The sequence below is a fragment of the Somniosus microcephalus genome, chromosome 3 (assembly GCF_052327205.1).
Source record: "Somniosus microcephalus isolate GS21.2 chromosome 3, FLI_Smic_1.0, whole genome shotgun sequence".
Taxonomy (NCBI): domain Eukaryota; kingdom Metazoa; phylum Chordata; class Chondrichthyes; order Squaliformes; family Somniosidae; genus Somniosus; species Somniosus microcephalus.
The window spans coordinates 41,501,876-41,517,091 of NC_140989.1; the positions used below are offsets into that span (position 1 = coordinate 41,501,876).

General features: G+C 43.8%; 1 protein-coding gene across 1 annotated transcript in view; it reads left to right on the forward strand.

Annotated features, from left to right (window-relative positions):
* The window catches only part of ryr2a (ryanodine receptor 2a (cardiac)), a 957,985-nt gene that overhangs the window by 645,419 nt on the left and 297,350 nt on the right, over positions 1–15,216 (forward strand). Inside the window, exons 31-36 of the mRNA XM_085980259.1 lie at positions 1,137–1,254; positions 2,208–2,368; positions 4,032–4,191; positions 6,698–6,784; positions 10,520–10,746; positions 11,136–11,937. Coding sequence (XP_085836385.1) covers positions 1,137–1,254; positions 2,208–2,368; positions 4,032–4,191; positions 6,698–6,784; positions 10,520–10,746; positions 11,136–11,937 — 1,555 coding nt within the window. The remainder of the gene's footprint in view (positions 1–1,136; positions 1,255–2,207; positions 2,369–4,031; positions 4,192–6,697; positions 6,785–10,519; positions 10,747–11,135; positions 11,938–15,216) is intronic.

Genomic DNA, 15,216 nt, shown 5'->3' on the forward strand with positions numbered 1-15,216 from the left:
AGCTGCAACCGACGACTTGTTGCAGTCAAAGTTACTATAGCCCTCAACTTTGTTGTCTCCAGTTCCTTCCAGGCGACAACAGGGTACATCAGCAGTATCAGTCAGCCTGTAGCTCACGGTTCCTGAAGCAGGTCACCGCTATTATGCTTGGTAAAGCAAACGAGTTCATCATGTTCCCCATGGACAATCGGAAACAGCAGGTTAGGACACTAGGGTTTTGCACATATCGCAGGCTGCCTTCAAGTCCAGGGCATCATTGCCTGTACACAAATCACCATGAGGGCTCCTGAATATGAGCCCGCTGCCTTTGTGAACTGTTAGGTCTTCCATTACTTTAATGTGCACCTGGTGCCTGATCGCCAGCAGTGTATCACGCAGATTTATGCCCGCTTTCCTGGCAGCTGCCTTGATGCTTATATATTATGCCAATCTTCATCCTCTTCATCTTTGCCCCTGCACAGCAAGTGAGAGGCTGGCTGCTTGGGGACAAGTGCTATGCCCTGTCCACTTGGCTATTATCTCCTCTCAGGAACCATGCTGGCTGGCGGAACTGCGTGACAATCATGCCCACACGTTGACTGGAACCCACATCATCTCAGCCCCAGGACATTGCTGCAGGAGTATCCAAGGCCCAACCATCTTCAGCTGCTTCTTCACTGACCTTCCCTCCATCATAAGGTCAGAAGTGGGGATGTTTTCTGATGATTGCACAGGGCTCAGTTCCATTCGCAACCCCTCAGATAATGAAGCAGTCCGTGCCCGCATGCAGCAAGACCTGGACAACATCCAGGCTTGGGCTGAAAGTGGCAAGTAACTTTTGCACCACACAAGTGCCAGGCAATGACCATCTCCAACAAGAGAGCGGCTAACCACCTCCCGTTGACATTTAATGGCATTACCATTGTCGAATCCCCCACCATCAACATCCTGGGGGGTCACCATTGACCAGAAACAGGGAGAGTAACCCTTATCATTGTGATTTGCTGCAAGCTATATAACTTGGCTCTGTAACGGGGACATCACATGGTGCCACCAGTGGATGAAACATTTTTATTAAGATGACGTACTACTGGTGTATAAAACAGTGCTGCAGAAAATATTGCTGCTCACTAATAAAAAAAAACCTCCTTTTTCAGGTTTATGTTAAAAAGGACAAAACCTGATTATAACTTGACTCACTCTTCAACACGACTTACGGAGGAGGTACTGGCAGATGATAGGGATGATTATGACTTTCTGATGCAGACAACAACAGTAAGTGGTTTATGATGGTCACCCTCAAGGAGGATTATGTTTTAACCAAATATTTTAAGCATTTTTATTTGTTAAGCTGTTTTTGAGCCAGTTTTCATCTACATGATTAAATAGAAGACAACTTCTGAACCCCATTGATTACTGTTGTCCAATATTTTACAAAGTATAAATGGATGTGAAATAATAAAATTACTTGAATAATAAACAATTGGAGCATGTATCATTTATTCAGTTTTCCATTTCTTCCGCCCATCATTCCTCCCGCCTGGTTTTGGGACAAAAAAAAGACAGTTGTAGATATATGTTTCTTCCATTTAAAAAAAATTAGAAACAAAATTAAAATGTACGGTGAGCTATAACTGTAAGGTGAGTGGTTTTACATTAAACATCGGCAGATACACGTCACATTTGTATTTGAGTGCATGAATAAGTCTCTGCTGACGTCAATCCTTTTCCTCCTGTTTCTCTTTCAAATTATTGCTTTAGTTACTTCATTTAAGCAGCAGAATTGTTTCTACTTGAAGCAGTTCTACAAATGTCTTTGCTTCCAGTGATCTGGATTTTCCCTATTAACATTGTGGGGTGTAATTCAGAGTACGGTGGCAGCTGTTTAACATGGTGAATGTGACATTGAGGCAACTGTGCCACACAAACCTGCAAAGGCACAGTTTTGTTTCCCCCCCCAAGTTGTGATTGGGACTTTATGTTTCTTGTCAAGGACTTTCTCCAGTGTCTGGGGAAAGTCCATACAGGCCAGCAGCGTGAGGCTGTTTCGCCTCTGGAGTAAGTGAGTGAAACTACATTGCGAGGTAATGTTCTGTGCCTCTGGTGTCATGTTTATACTGTACTGCCGATAGAGTGGCAATGAACGTTTTTGACATTTGAAGTTGAAAAAATGGATAGATGTTTAGAAATTTGAGTCTCTCTGCTAATAAAAGTTTACTCTTTTACAGTACTTTTATTCTGTGAGAATATTCCCTGGTCAGGAGCCAACTAATGTTTGGGTTGGTTGGATTACCTCAGATTTTCACCATTATGACACCACCTATGAGCTTGAGAAGGTTCGCACTGTGACAGTAACACTAGGAGATGAGAAAGGGAAGGTCCATGAAAGGTAAGATTCGTGCACTTCCAAAAAAGAATTGCAGTGAGGCTGTGCACTCAGAATTCACCAGCCAATAATTTCTTGGTCAAAATTGAACAAAAAAAGAAAATAAAAATGAGCAGACAAGTATCTCCAGGCTATGGATTTTATTTGATATGAGGAGGAAGAAGTTTTTTTTCTTCTATACAATCTATATGTCCATGGAAGGTGCCTCCCTAGATATGGGAGTAGTATTTGAGTCTTAGATGAATTAGGTTTTAAATTGCATTGAGCTGTTGAAGGGAAAAGAAGCATTTGGCATGAAAGAGAATCCAGGTTTTTTGGAGAAAGTTTTAGTAATGCTACCGTAACGATAATGAAGTCAAGAGTGTCAATAAATATAGAAGGGCGAAAGAAGGAGGGCAATCAGGAGTAATGGTGTCAGCTGTTAGTTGGACCTAAAGAGTGAAGCTGTGTCATTTGAAGAATTTAATAAACAAGAGTTTGTTGCTTCTGAAGGGGCTTGGAAGAGATGAGGAAATGACAGTTCACTGTCCAAGGAAAGATGGTGCCTGTGCATTCAGGTTGTAATCAACAACTTTCATTTATGTGGTACCTTAATTGTTCTGAAAATGTGATTAATACTGGAATTAGCTTGTCACATGTAGCATAAAAATATCAGGCAAGCACCCCAAAGGCATAATGGTAAATGCCTGCCCGATTGGTTGTGATGGTTCTAAGTGTGATATCCTTGGGTGAGTAAGTTGCTCACAATCAGGACAGCAGTTTTTTTTAATATTCGTTCGTGGGATGTGGGCATTGTTGGCAAGGCCGGCATTTATTGCCCATCCCTAATTGCCCTCGAGAAGGTGGTGGTGAGCCGCCATTTCAGAGGGGAAGTAAGAGCCAACCGCATTGCTGTGAATCTGGAGTCACATGTAGGCCAGACCGGGTAAGGATGGAGATTTCCTTCCCTAAAGGACGTTAGTGAACCAGATGGGTTTTTACGACAATCCGGTAGTTTCATGGTCACCATTACTGACACTAGCCTTTTATTCCAGATTTATTTAATTAACTGAATTTAAATTCCCCTGCTGCCGTGGTGGAGATTTGAACTCACGTCCCCAGATCATTAGTCCAGGACTTCTGGATTACTAGTCCAGTAACATAACCACCATGCCACCGTACCCTCAAAGCTGGGGTGCTACAAGTTGATCTCGGTTGCCCCAGTGTTAACAGGAGAAAAAGAAAATCATCCAACATTCCCACTCCTGTTTGTTACAAATTGTCCACCAGAAAGCGCGCAGGTCGACATCAAGATTAGGTGGGGCTTGGCTGTGATGCACACATGGTTGAATTGCCTGCCAAAACCCATTGCCTAGACTCAGAAATAAAGAAAAATCACTTGTGTGACGTACTGGAGGGCTGTAGGAGCTCGTGGAACTATACCCCAGCACGAGTCAGTGGCCTTAGGAAAACATGGAGAATAAAGGCAAAGGATGGGAGAAGAAATGATGTCCGTGAAACTCATAGCTGCAGTTGCTGGAATAAGAAATGCTTTCATGTCAAAGACAGAAAAATGTGATTATCTGCAGAAGAGCTACACTTACAGCTAAAGCTCCGGGCAGCGCTATGTCTGCCCACGCACATTGCAGCACTGATGAATTTTTCTGTAAATGTTTCTTCAATGCAGCGTCAAACGAAGTAACTGCTACATGGTGTGGGCAGGAGAAAGCACGAGCCCCGGACAAGGACGCAATAACAATGGACTGGAAATAGGCTGCCTGGTGGATACGGCCAGTGGCTTGCTGACGTTCACTGCCAATGGCAAGGAATTAAATACATATTATCAGGTATGTCAAAGGACTCAAATTCAATGGGAGGAATAGCTTTACTGTTTTTCCTACATAGGCACAGGAGTAGGCCATTCAGCCCCTTGAGCCTGTTCCGCCATTCAATCAGATCAAGGATAATCTGTACCCCAACTCCATTTCCCCACTTTAGCTCCATATCCCTTGTTAGCCTTGCCTTCATTACAACAGTGACTCCACTTCAAAAGTACTTTGTTGGCTATAAAGTGCTTTGAGACATCCGGTGATCGTGAAAGGCGCTATAGAAATGCAAGTCTTTCTTTCTTTATTTACCGTTGATACTCTTTGATCCGTGTCCTTTGATACCCTTATCTAATAAAAATCTATCGATCTTAGTCTTGAAAATTTCAATTTCCCCAGCATCCCCACAGCCTTTTGGGGAGAGAGTTCCAGATTTTGACTACCCTTTGTGTGACTATGTGCTTTCTTTAGTTACTTCACTCCACCACTTTACATGATGTTCCCTGACAGAGTGAATAATCAGTTGGCTCCCTCCTCTGCTAATGACACTCTGTGATTGGGCATGCAAAGATATGCAAAAGTGATGTGGGTTGAAGCACTTCACCTTCACTCCGCTGTCCCAGACAACCCAGTGGAGATTGGGAATTGACTGTGTGAGGTATCAGTGAAGCTAACCCCCACTGCACAGCTTCACAATGGTGGCACACAATCCGCTGCGTTACGAGGCCACTCTTAGGTTATGCTGGCATCGTGCGTCATCTTTATACAGCTACAGATAACTAAAATAGGATCAACTTGGTGGTTGAGTAAGGTCTAACCAACGGGATTGAAGATCTCATCTGCCTAATGGATTGAAAGGGAAATTTTCCTGCTCAAAGTCTAATCAATGTCAGTAGTTTACTCAAATCAAGGCCCATGTCCAGTGATCTGAACAATACAGTGCTGCATTGTAAAGACATTATTGACGTAAGAAAACTACTAGGCACTTGGTCTGAGTATTAAACAAGGCTTTAATCAACTGTTTTTCAACATGGAGATCTAGTTGTGTCCTTCACTAGTTCCTGTTAAAGAATGTCCTGAGCAAGCTGGGCCCATGCCCGAGTATTTATACTCTCCCTGGACAGCGCCACCAGCAGGCCGCCCAGCATCATTTCATAAGTCAGTTATTGATGTCGAGTTGCATTTTTGCTCCTGTTGAGAGGATGTCACTCCTGAAGTAAATTAACCAGCCCGTGGTTCATTGGTCAGTGATCGGGGCACAACACCAAAAAGCCAAATCTCTGACCTGCACTCCCTTTGAGCATGACTCTCTCCTGGGAGCATGGAATCAGTGAATTTGCCTTTAATATCAAATAATACAAAAGCAAAATACTACGGATGCTGGAAATCTGAAATAAAAACAGAAAATGCTGGAAATACTCAGCAGGTCAGGCAGCATCTGTAGAGAGAGAAACAGAGCTAACATTTCAGGTTGTTGACCCTTGCCTTTAAATATCTCTTTTCTGTAGTGTATTCTGCATCCAATTATATAGTGTAACATTGCCTTATACTGCGTAAGTATCCCAGTGACTGATGTGACACCGCTAGTGTGATAATGAGTCTGCTTAGAACACAAGAACCTCAATATCCACCCTAGGCAACGGCATACGTTGAATTGCATTGGCAGGGCTGAGGTGGGTCGGTGAACACATAACAAGTCATCACACTCACAGACAAGGGCAGCGTCTGGTTCCAGAAAATATGGTATATCATTAAAATCTCTTTTTTTTCTTATTTTAATGAGCTGAAGTATTTGTGTGGGGAAATCATCTGACATATTTACAGAGTACGGCCAGCTACATGGTTGTTATTGTAGTGTAGTGAGAGAGTGCATTATTACAAAGAGGACTTCCCCACCACACAGCAGGCATCTTTGCTACACAAGAACTCTTGACTGAGAATGTGTGTGTGAGTGAATGATTGAAATTTACATGAAAAAAAAAACACTTTTTAAATTGGTTGCAGTGACCCCTTAAACAGTGGGAAGTCAAACCTTCGGTGAGCTTCACTTCATATACTTGGCTGCAGTGAAGCACGCCTCTGCCGTGGATCTCGACAGTGTAGGCTGCATTAAAACTGTTATCTCGCAATTGCTTCATGGATTGTGATTTAAAAAAAATTTAAATGAAGTACACACTCGAGTGATATATGAGTAGGCGGTGTAGGCTGCATTCTGAGTTATTCATCATCTGGATCCATTATCTCGGGCTCGTTGCTGATTTATAATTCTAAGTAGGATCCACTTTGACAAAAAAAGCTACAAAAAGTAATTGTTGGAAAGTGCAACATTAATTTGCTTGAGCACTATGATTACGTCCAGCGAAATGCTGAGATGTGTATGTCATTAGCCACTTGAAATACAAGGATTCAATTATTTTACTGAACTCAAGAGTGACCCTATAGAAAACTAGGTTGCATTTCTTAGTGCTTGACCATAACCTTACAGAAACTTGTCTCAGCAGTAATGTGATTTTCATTCTGTGTTTAGGTGGAACCAAGCACCAAACTGTTTGCAGCAGTATTTGCACAGGCCACCAGCCCCAATGTGTTCCAGTTTGAACTGGGAAGGATTAAGGTAAGCCATTATTTTAAGGGTTGCTATAAGTCATGAGTGGAGTAAATCCACAATTGCATGTTCCAGTGGGGAGCCTTGCTTGAAGGGAGAGCAGGATTGTGATAGGACTACAAAACTGATCTGGGAGTGCAGGATTGGTGAACTTATCCTGATGTGGACATGAAAGGGTTCCACTTACTTAACATTTTAAGTAATTGACTTACATTTTATAATTCCATGCTTAATCTTAGCCATTGAACAATGCGGGCCAATATGCGAGGCTAAGGGCGCTCACCGTTATTTATGCGCAAACGCCGCAGCGACTTCAGGCGAGGGCAGATGCGTGATTAAAAGCAGAAATTGAAAAGTTGCTGTTGGATCTCCGCCGTTAACTTTGCGAAAACAGCATCTCGCTGTCTGGCCCTCCCCATTCAAATGCATTGAACGGCGTGAGGTTGCTGCACTTGCACGGTGGATACGAAATAAACACGCCACAGAAAGCTGAGCCTTGTCCATTTCAGTCTAAGTATCCTTTTAACGCCATGTTAAGTGTTCATTACTGGCAGTCAGCCTCTGGCACTGAAAATTAATGATTACAATATGTGGAGTCTCATTCCTTCAGGTTTTAATAGTTGTTGGAGATATAAAAATAAATTACTTTTTTTTACTTTTTCTTTCTGTCTCTTTTTTTCCTCTTTTAATCCAATCTTTCTTTCCCTCTCTATTTCTCTTTCTGTAGCTGATTTGACATTGAATTCACCCACTAATTTACACTTGCTTGTCAGTCTTGGCATTGTTAATTTCAGAATGCTTCAACTTCGTCATTCTTCTTCAGCAATATATTTTCATAAATATCTCCATTGAGTTTAGCACTTGGTCTATTGGTTTATTTTAAAATGACATTTATAATCAATATTTTTTGGTTGTATTTAGGATTTTATAATCCACTTTAAAAGTTTTTCATGTCTCATTGAAAGGATGCAGTGTGTTTCATTTGTGTAAAACTGCCATTGGATTTTGAAACTGGAGTCAATTTAAACTTCTTTGACACAATACGCTAAGACAACATATTGATTTATTGGTGATTGGTCATTATTGATCATTGCTTCATATGTTACATTGGGGGAAAAATTCAGTTGCTTTGCCCCTAAGAGCGCGCTAACGGGGCGCAAAGCAACTAGCACCCGAGTGCGGCGCCGTCAACACCTCCCGCGAAATTCAACAGGAGGCTAGCGGCGGCGGTAACCGTTAGCACCCCACTGCGCTGCCGGCGATGATGTCATCGCCTTGCGCAGCAACCCGCTCGTGCCCAGGCCTCGATCTTCGGTAGCGCCCCCTGACTTCCCGCCGGACGCTATGTCCGACGGGGTCAGGGGGGGCCTACCTGCGGCCGGGGCGGTGCTATTTAAAGGCGAGGTGCCGGGCGGCCATTTTTGTTGCTGGCCGCCTGCCAGCACCTGCCTCCACTGCCGTCCCTGGCCTCCTGACCTGCCCCCCCCCCCCCCCCACTGTGGAGTGCCGGCTGCGCTCCATGAGCCCGGCACTTACCTTGAGTGCCGGGCTCTTTTGCCAGCACTCTGATACCCGGTGGCCCAGCTGGGTCCCGGGTCACGCTGGGCAAGGGCCCTCCCCTTTAAGAAGGGGAGGAAGGCCTGCAATACAGCGGCACGTAGCACCGCGATATTCCCTCGCAGCACCCCAAGAGGGAGGCGGGACGCTTCCAGTAGTGCCCCGCTTCCCTCTTGGGGCGTTACCACTCAATTTCGGCTGCCGGGGGGCTAAAAGTAGCACCCCGGCGAAGTTAGTGCCCCAAAGGGGGCGCAATTCAGTTTTTCCCCCTTTGTATCAGGCAGCAGTGACATTTTGTTGATGTTAGCACCATCTAGTGGGTAATGCTGGATTAGCATGTTCAGACAATAACTTTAGTCAGTCTGTTGTTACCAGTTGGTTGTGTACACTGTTCAGGGCTGACCATTGTATCTAACAAACATTAAAATCGGGACAAAGGCTTATTTTTATTTTTGCCACAAATCTCCGTGTTCTTTGCAACAACTAATCAAAATGAAACTTAAATGCTCTGTTTCATCATCCTGCTGTGCAAGCCTGTCTAGCTTTTCGGCATGAGACTGAAACCATTGGCCTGGAATTTGCTGCAGTGATATTGACGTAAGTTTTAACATGTTGTTAAGAACATAAGAAATAGGAGCAGGAGTAGGCCATACAGCTCTTTGAGCCTGCTCTGCTAGTCACTAGTGTCAGCTGTTGCTCAGTGGGCAGCACATTTGTCTCTGAGTCAGAAGGTTGTGGGTTCCAGTCCCACTCCAGGGACTTGAGCACAAAAATCTAGGCTGACACTCCACTGCAGTGCTGAGGGAGTGCTGCACTATTGGAGGTGCCGTCTTTTGGATGAGACGTTAAACCGAGGCCCCCGTCTGCTCCCATGGCACTATTTCGAAGAAGAGCAGGGGAGTTATCCCTGGTGTCCTGGCCAATATTTATTCCTCAATCAACATAACAAAAACAGATGATCTGGTCATTATCACATTGCTGTTTGTGGGAGCTTGCTGTGTGCAAATTGGCTGCTGCGTTTCCCACAGTACAACAATGACTACACTCCAAAAGTACTCCATTGGCTGTAAAGTGCTTTGAGATGTTCGGTGGTTGTGAAAGGCGCTATATGAATGCAAGCCTTTTTTAATAAGATCATGGCTGATCTTCTATCTCAACTCCACCTTCCTGCAATATCCCCAATTCTTGTGAGTCAGGAAGAGGAGGAGTACTCCTCTTGGATCCATAGCCCTCATGAGGGCCGCTGCAGTCCCACCTCCCGTTTCCTTCCCCACCTCCCTCCCGGGACTTGCTGGAGGGCCACTGCTGGTCCAAAGCAGGGGTCCTGAAATTTTATTCTCCAGTCGGTCAATTATTTAGATGAGGCCTGAGGACCAAATTCACACAATCCCTGCACTCATTTGGTACCTGAAAATTGGCTAAAATGAATTTCTAGGCCCTAATTTCCAGATATTTTAACATACTGTGTAGAATGATGTATACTCTGCTGTCCAGGACAGTCGAAGGGGGCAGCCGGACGAGGTGTTGACGTGGTATTGGTTGAGGTTTGATCAGTTACAGCCCTGTAAAACACTGCATGCTGACCTATATATGAATAATTGTAATTAAGCTTCGTCAGTATATACTAGTTGTGTCTTCAGATGGTCTTCATTAGGTCCGTTAGATATATCATTGATGAAATATAAAGTCACTGCCTTCCTGTTTATGGCCCTGTTGATCTCAGCATTCTACACCCCAAACAGCCGTTACTATGCTATCTGCCACTGCTTTCCTATTGCTCCTGTTGCCCATGTGAGAATGGTCAGCCTTTATGCCCTATTATTCAACTGAAGAGAAAGAAAGACAGAGCAATTCTGTGTATATGTGGAGAAAAATATGGAGGAAGGAACCAGGCTTGCTGGTATCTATTATTAACATTTTTTTTTTGTTACGTTCAAAAACAATTTTACTCACAGCTTTTCAATATTTGTTTAAGAACAGCTTTTATAACTACTTTTTATATTTGTTGTTTGACATATTAAAATGCCATCGATAGGAGTTTCAATTATGTCCGGAGACATCTGAAAGGCGATGCAACTGTATTGCGACTTCGGAACCTTATTATTATGAAAAGGATTGTTACTGTAAACGTGTTCATTATAAACAGGTTCCACTGCATCCTCAATGAATTCTTTTCTTTATTTCCAGAATGTAATGCCCCTGTCAGCAGGATTGTTTAAAAGCGAGCGCAGGAACCCAACACCACAGTGTCCTCCTCGACTTCATGTCCAGCACCTCACTCCTGTGCTGTGGAGCAGAGTGCCGAACGAGTTCTTAAAGGTGGATATCAGCCGTGTTAGTGACCGCCATGGATGGCAGGTGCAATGTACAGAACCTTTAAGATTCATGTCTTTACATATTCCTGAAGAGAACAGGTTAGTGTTCAAAAAGCCTCGTCAAGGCAATACTCAGTAATCTGTGAACAATTAATAACCGTGAGCTCCAATTGTGGTCAAACACCAACACGAGCTGGTTGGGCTGAACGGCCTGGTTCCATACTGTGATTGCTATGTAATTCTATGTAACTATTGATTAGCAATGTCCGCAGCAGCATTTTGCCTGTTGTTGCACACGTTTGGAGAGGAGCTTTGCTCTGCCTGGGTTGGAAAGACCAAATCTAAGACTTGTTATTTTACATAAACACTGACTTTCTTTAACTGGCTGAAGAACTGTAATTTTTTTTTTAAGAAAGGACAAAAGGTTTGCACGTGTATTATGATTACTGTAAACATTAACCTTTCCTTTGATTCTTTATGATATGTAGGGCTTTGGATATCTTGGAGCTCACAGAGCATGAGGACCTGCTGAAATTTCACTACCATACCTTGCGTTTGTATTCCGCAGTCTGTGCTCTGGGCAATAACCGAGTGGCCCATGCCCTGTGCAGCCACGTGGATGAGTCTCAATTGCTGTACGCAATAGAAAACAAATATGTACCTGGTTTGCTGCGAACAGGTTATTATGATCTACTCATTGACACTTACCTTAGCACCTATGCCACTGCCAGGCTGATGATGAACAATGAATTCATCGTTCCTATGACAGACGAGACCAAGAGTATCACTTTGTTCCCAGATGATAGCCAAAATCATGCTGTCCCTGGAGTAGGCCTCAGCACCTCACTCAGGCCTAGAATGCAGTTTTCCTCAGCCAGTTTTGTCACCATGACTGGGGAATGCTTCCAGTACAGCCCAGAATTTCCACTGGACATCTTAAAGGCCAAAACTATCGAAATGCTGACCGAGGCCGTGCAGGTAGGCAGTCTCCACGTCCGGGACCCAGTTGGTGGCACCACTGAATTCCTTTTTGTCCCCCTTATCAAACTCTTCTACACGCTCCTTATCATGGGTATCTTCTGCAGCGAGGACTTGAAACATATTTTGCAGCTGATCGAGGCCAGTGTGTTTGCTGAAGATACTGGGACAACAGAAGAAAATATAACGAATGAAAAGGATGTAAGTAAAGGTGAACAGAAAGCAGAAGGAGGCGATGAAGAAGTCAAAGGTGAACAAGTTCCCAACGAAGGGCTACTGCAGATGAAACTCCCCGAGCCAGTTAAACTACAGGTAACGCTTAAAGAAAATCTTGCCTAAATGGGATATGCTCTTGCCTATTCGAGGTGATATCTGAATAAGTAGGCGCCACTATTTGAGAAACCAGGCTGTAGGATTCTCAATGCTAATTGTATTTTATATATAATTTCATCTATTATGTTACTTGAGATTTTTGGGACAGCCATTACTTTCCTGGCCATTTTGTTTGCGTATCTTGCAGAGGATCTTTAAAAAAAAATTTAAATTACCAAGTATCTCATAGACTTCAGAGTCATTTTCTTCTCCTTTATAGTTTCTGTTGATTTTTAGAAACCTTTGGGTTTGAAATTGTTCTGTGCGATATTGATAATGAATACGTTAACGTGTCTGTGCCTGCTATTTTAGCAATGTCCCTAACCTATTTATTTTAAACATGGCAACACTTTTGTTAAAATACCAGAGAGAGAAACCTTATATATAAATGTGTTATATATTTGTGACAGATAACGCACAGAACACTTTCAGTTTAGTTGTGTTTAAATGGCACACAGGAGAAACATTTTTACACAGAGGGTTGTGAGGCTGTGGAATGCCCTACCAGAGTTGGTGATTGAAGCAGAGACAGTGTCAACAGGTAAGAATAGGTTAGATAGGTGGTTAAAGCAAAGAGGATAAGGAGAGTTGGGCACATAGGACTGCAGCTCCTGCTGAGGATAAACACCAGCATGGACTGGTTGGGCTGAATGGCCTGTTTTCACGTTGATTCTTTGACACCATCTGGGCACTGGCACTGAGCCATAAAGTATGAGCCAAATTGCCTTGTGATGCACAATTGCAGCAGAGAGACCCTAGGTTAATAGTTGCACCTTTACTGGTGCTAGTTCAAGTCTCCTCACACTGTGTGTTAGCAACTTCCCAAACTAGTTCTCTCATTTGTACTTAAAAAAAAATCAACTGAAGTAGCTATAAGAAGGACATTCCAGGAACAATTCCATACAATTTTACTGTCTGTGGTATTCCTGCTCCTGGTAGGTGAAGTTCCATTTTGGAGCACAGATCTGTGAAACTACCTCCTACAAGTAATTATCAATTATTTGTAATTGTTTTAATTTTGCAAAGCAGCAATGCCATTGAGAAACCCAACGTGAATTTCCCTCCTCCTACCAGAGTAGGGTGGGGAGCAGGGTCAAGATAGGATCCTTCCCCAGCTGCCATGGCCCCAGCCCGTCTTCCTGGGTCGGCGCTCATTACGTATGCAGGGTGAGCTTCCGGTGGAACCTCTACCACCAAGAGTCAGCCCACTGCTGCCAGGGTGGGATAATAAAGACAGGGCTACAGTGGGTCATGAAGAAACCTGTCCATTTATTGACTCAAGAACGCTGTAGGCAGAGGACAAAAGGATGCTTCAGTTGTATTAAAACCCTATAGTGTTCCAAGTTGGGTTTCTTTGCGACAAAGGAGAAGGACCGAATGGGGTAGATCTTGATTTGTCAGACAGTGTAAGATGGGTGATATCGAGTTAGCAGCAAGCTTTCTCTCCTAATTGTTATTTTCAATGGAAATAAAAATTTGGGAGCTATGGAAAATGGGCTGCCGAGATCCACACCAATTTTCACGTCGGTGAGTAATAAATTAAACAGTTAAAGATGGAGTTGTTCTTTAAATTCTGAAAGTTTGAAACTTATTTTCACACGACCTAATCAGTGACAAGTACTGCTTATGGTTTCCTGATCTTTGAGCTTTTAAAGGAGTAGACATTTAAATCAGTCCCAGGTTTTATCCCTTTATCTTTTCTGATTGGGGAGCCCACACCTGGAGTGCTGTGTACAGTTTTGGGGCTAGAAATTCGTTGGATTTGCACCTCTCGTTAGCGCCCCCGGGAGTTTAGTGGCGGCGCTAACCGGTAGCGCCCCCCTCCGCTGTGCAGGCGATGATGATGTCATCACCGTGCATGGTGCCCTGCTTTCGCCCCGCCTGTAAAATTGGCCCGTGCCCCCTGAATCTGCACCGGGCGATGACAGCGACTGATTCAGGGGGCGGGAACGGAGCGGCAGGAGGCTCGCGGGACGCTAACTAAAGGGGAGGTGGCGGGCGGAGAGACCATCGCTGCTGGCTTTACACCAGTTTGAATATTTTACTTGGGTGGCTTGGGAGATATCTGGGAAGAGTTTTTAAATTAAATTTACTCATTCATGGGAGGTGGGCATCGCTGGCAAGGCCAGCATTTATTGCCCATCCCTAATTGCCCTTGAGAAGGTGGTGGTGAGCTGCCTTTTCGAATCGCTGCAATCCTTTTGGTGAAAGTACTCCCACAGTGACTTTGTGATAGTAGTTTGGTACAACTGAGTGGCTTGCTAGGCCATTTCAGAGGGCAGTTAAGAGTCAACCACATTGCTATGAGTCCGGAGCCAGACCGGGTAAGGCTGGCAGGTTTCCTTCCCTAAAGGACATTAGTGAACCAGTTGGGTTTCTGCGACAATCCGGTAGTTTCATGGTCGCCATTACTGATATTAGCTTCTTAATACCAGATTTATTTAATTAACTGAATTTAAATTTCCCCAGCTGCCGTGGTAAAATATGAACTCACATCTCCAGATCATTAGTCCAGGCCTCTAGATTACTAGTCCAGTAACATAACCATTATGCTACTGTACCCCTAATTTGAGAGTTTCATCCTCTTGGACTTTTTATATGCAGCTATTCAGGAGATTAAATACTTCAGCGAGTGTCCCTGACAAGCAAATTTTAAATGATGCATTACGAGGTGTGAGATCAAAGGGGTTTTGATACATTTTCATTTTCTAATAATTCTTGAAATATTTAGTTCAGTGCATGCAAAGCTGAGATTAAATAAGATCCTTTTTCTGTGTAAGTATGCAAATAAATACAAATGGCACTTTGAAATTATAGCAAAAAAATCGCTTAAAACTTGCAAGAAAGTCTCCACTGACATCTTGTGTTTTAAAATTTTTTTATTTATGGGATCTGGGCGTCGCTGGTGAGGCCAGCATTTATTGTCCATCCCTAACTGCCCTTAAGAAGGTGGTGGTGAGCTGCCTTCTTGAACCGCTGCAGTCCGTGTGATGAAGGTACTCCCACAGTGCTGTGAGGCAGGGAGTTCCAGGATTTTGACCTAGCGACGATGAAGGATCGGCGATATACTTCTAAGCCAGGATGGTGTTTGACTTGGAGGGGAACTTGGAGGTGGTGGTGTTCCCATGCGCCTGCTGCCCTTGTCCTTCTAGGTGGAAGAAGTCGCAGGTTTGGGAGGTGCTGCCGAAGAAGCCTTGGCGAGTTGCTGCAGTGCATCTT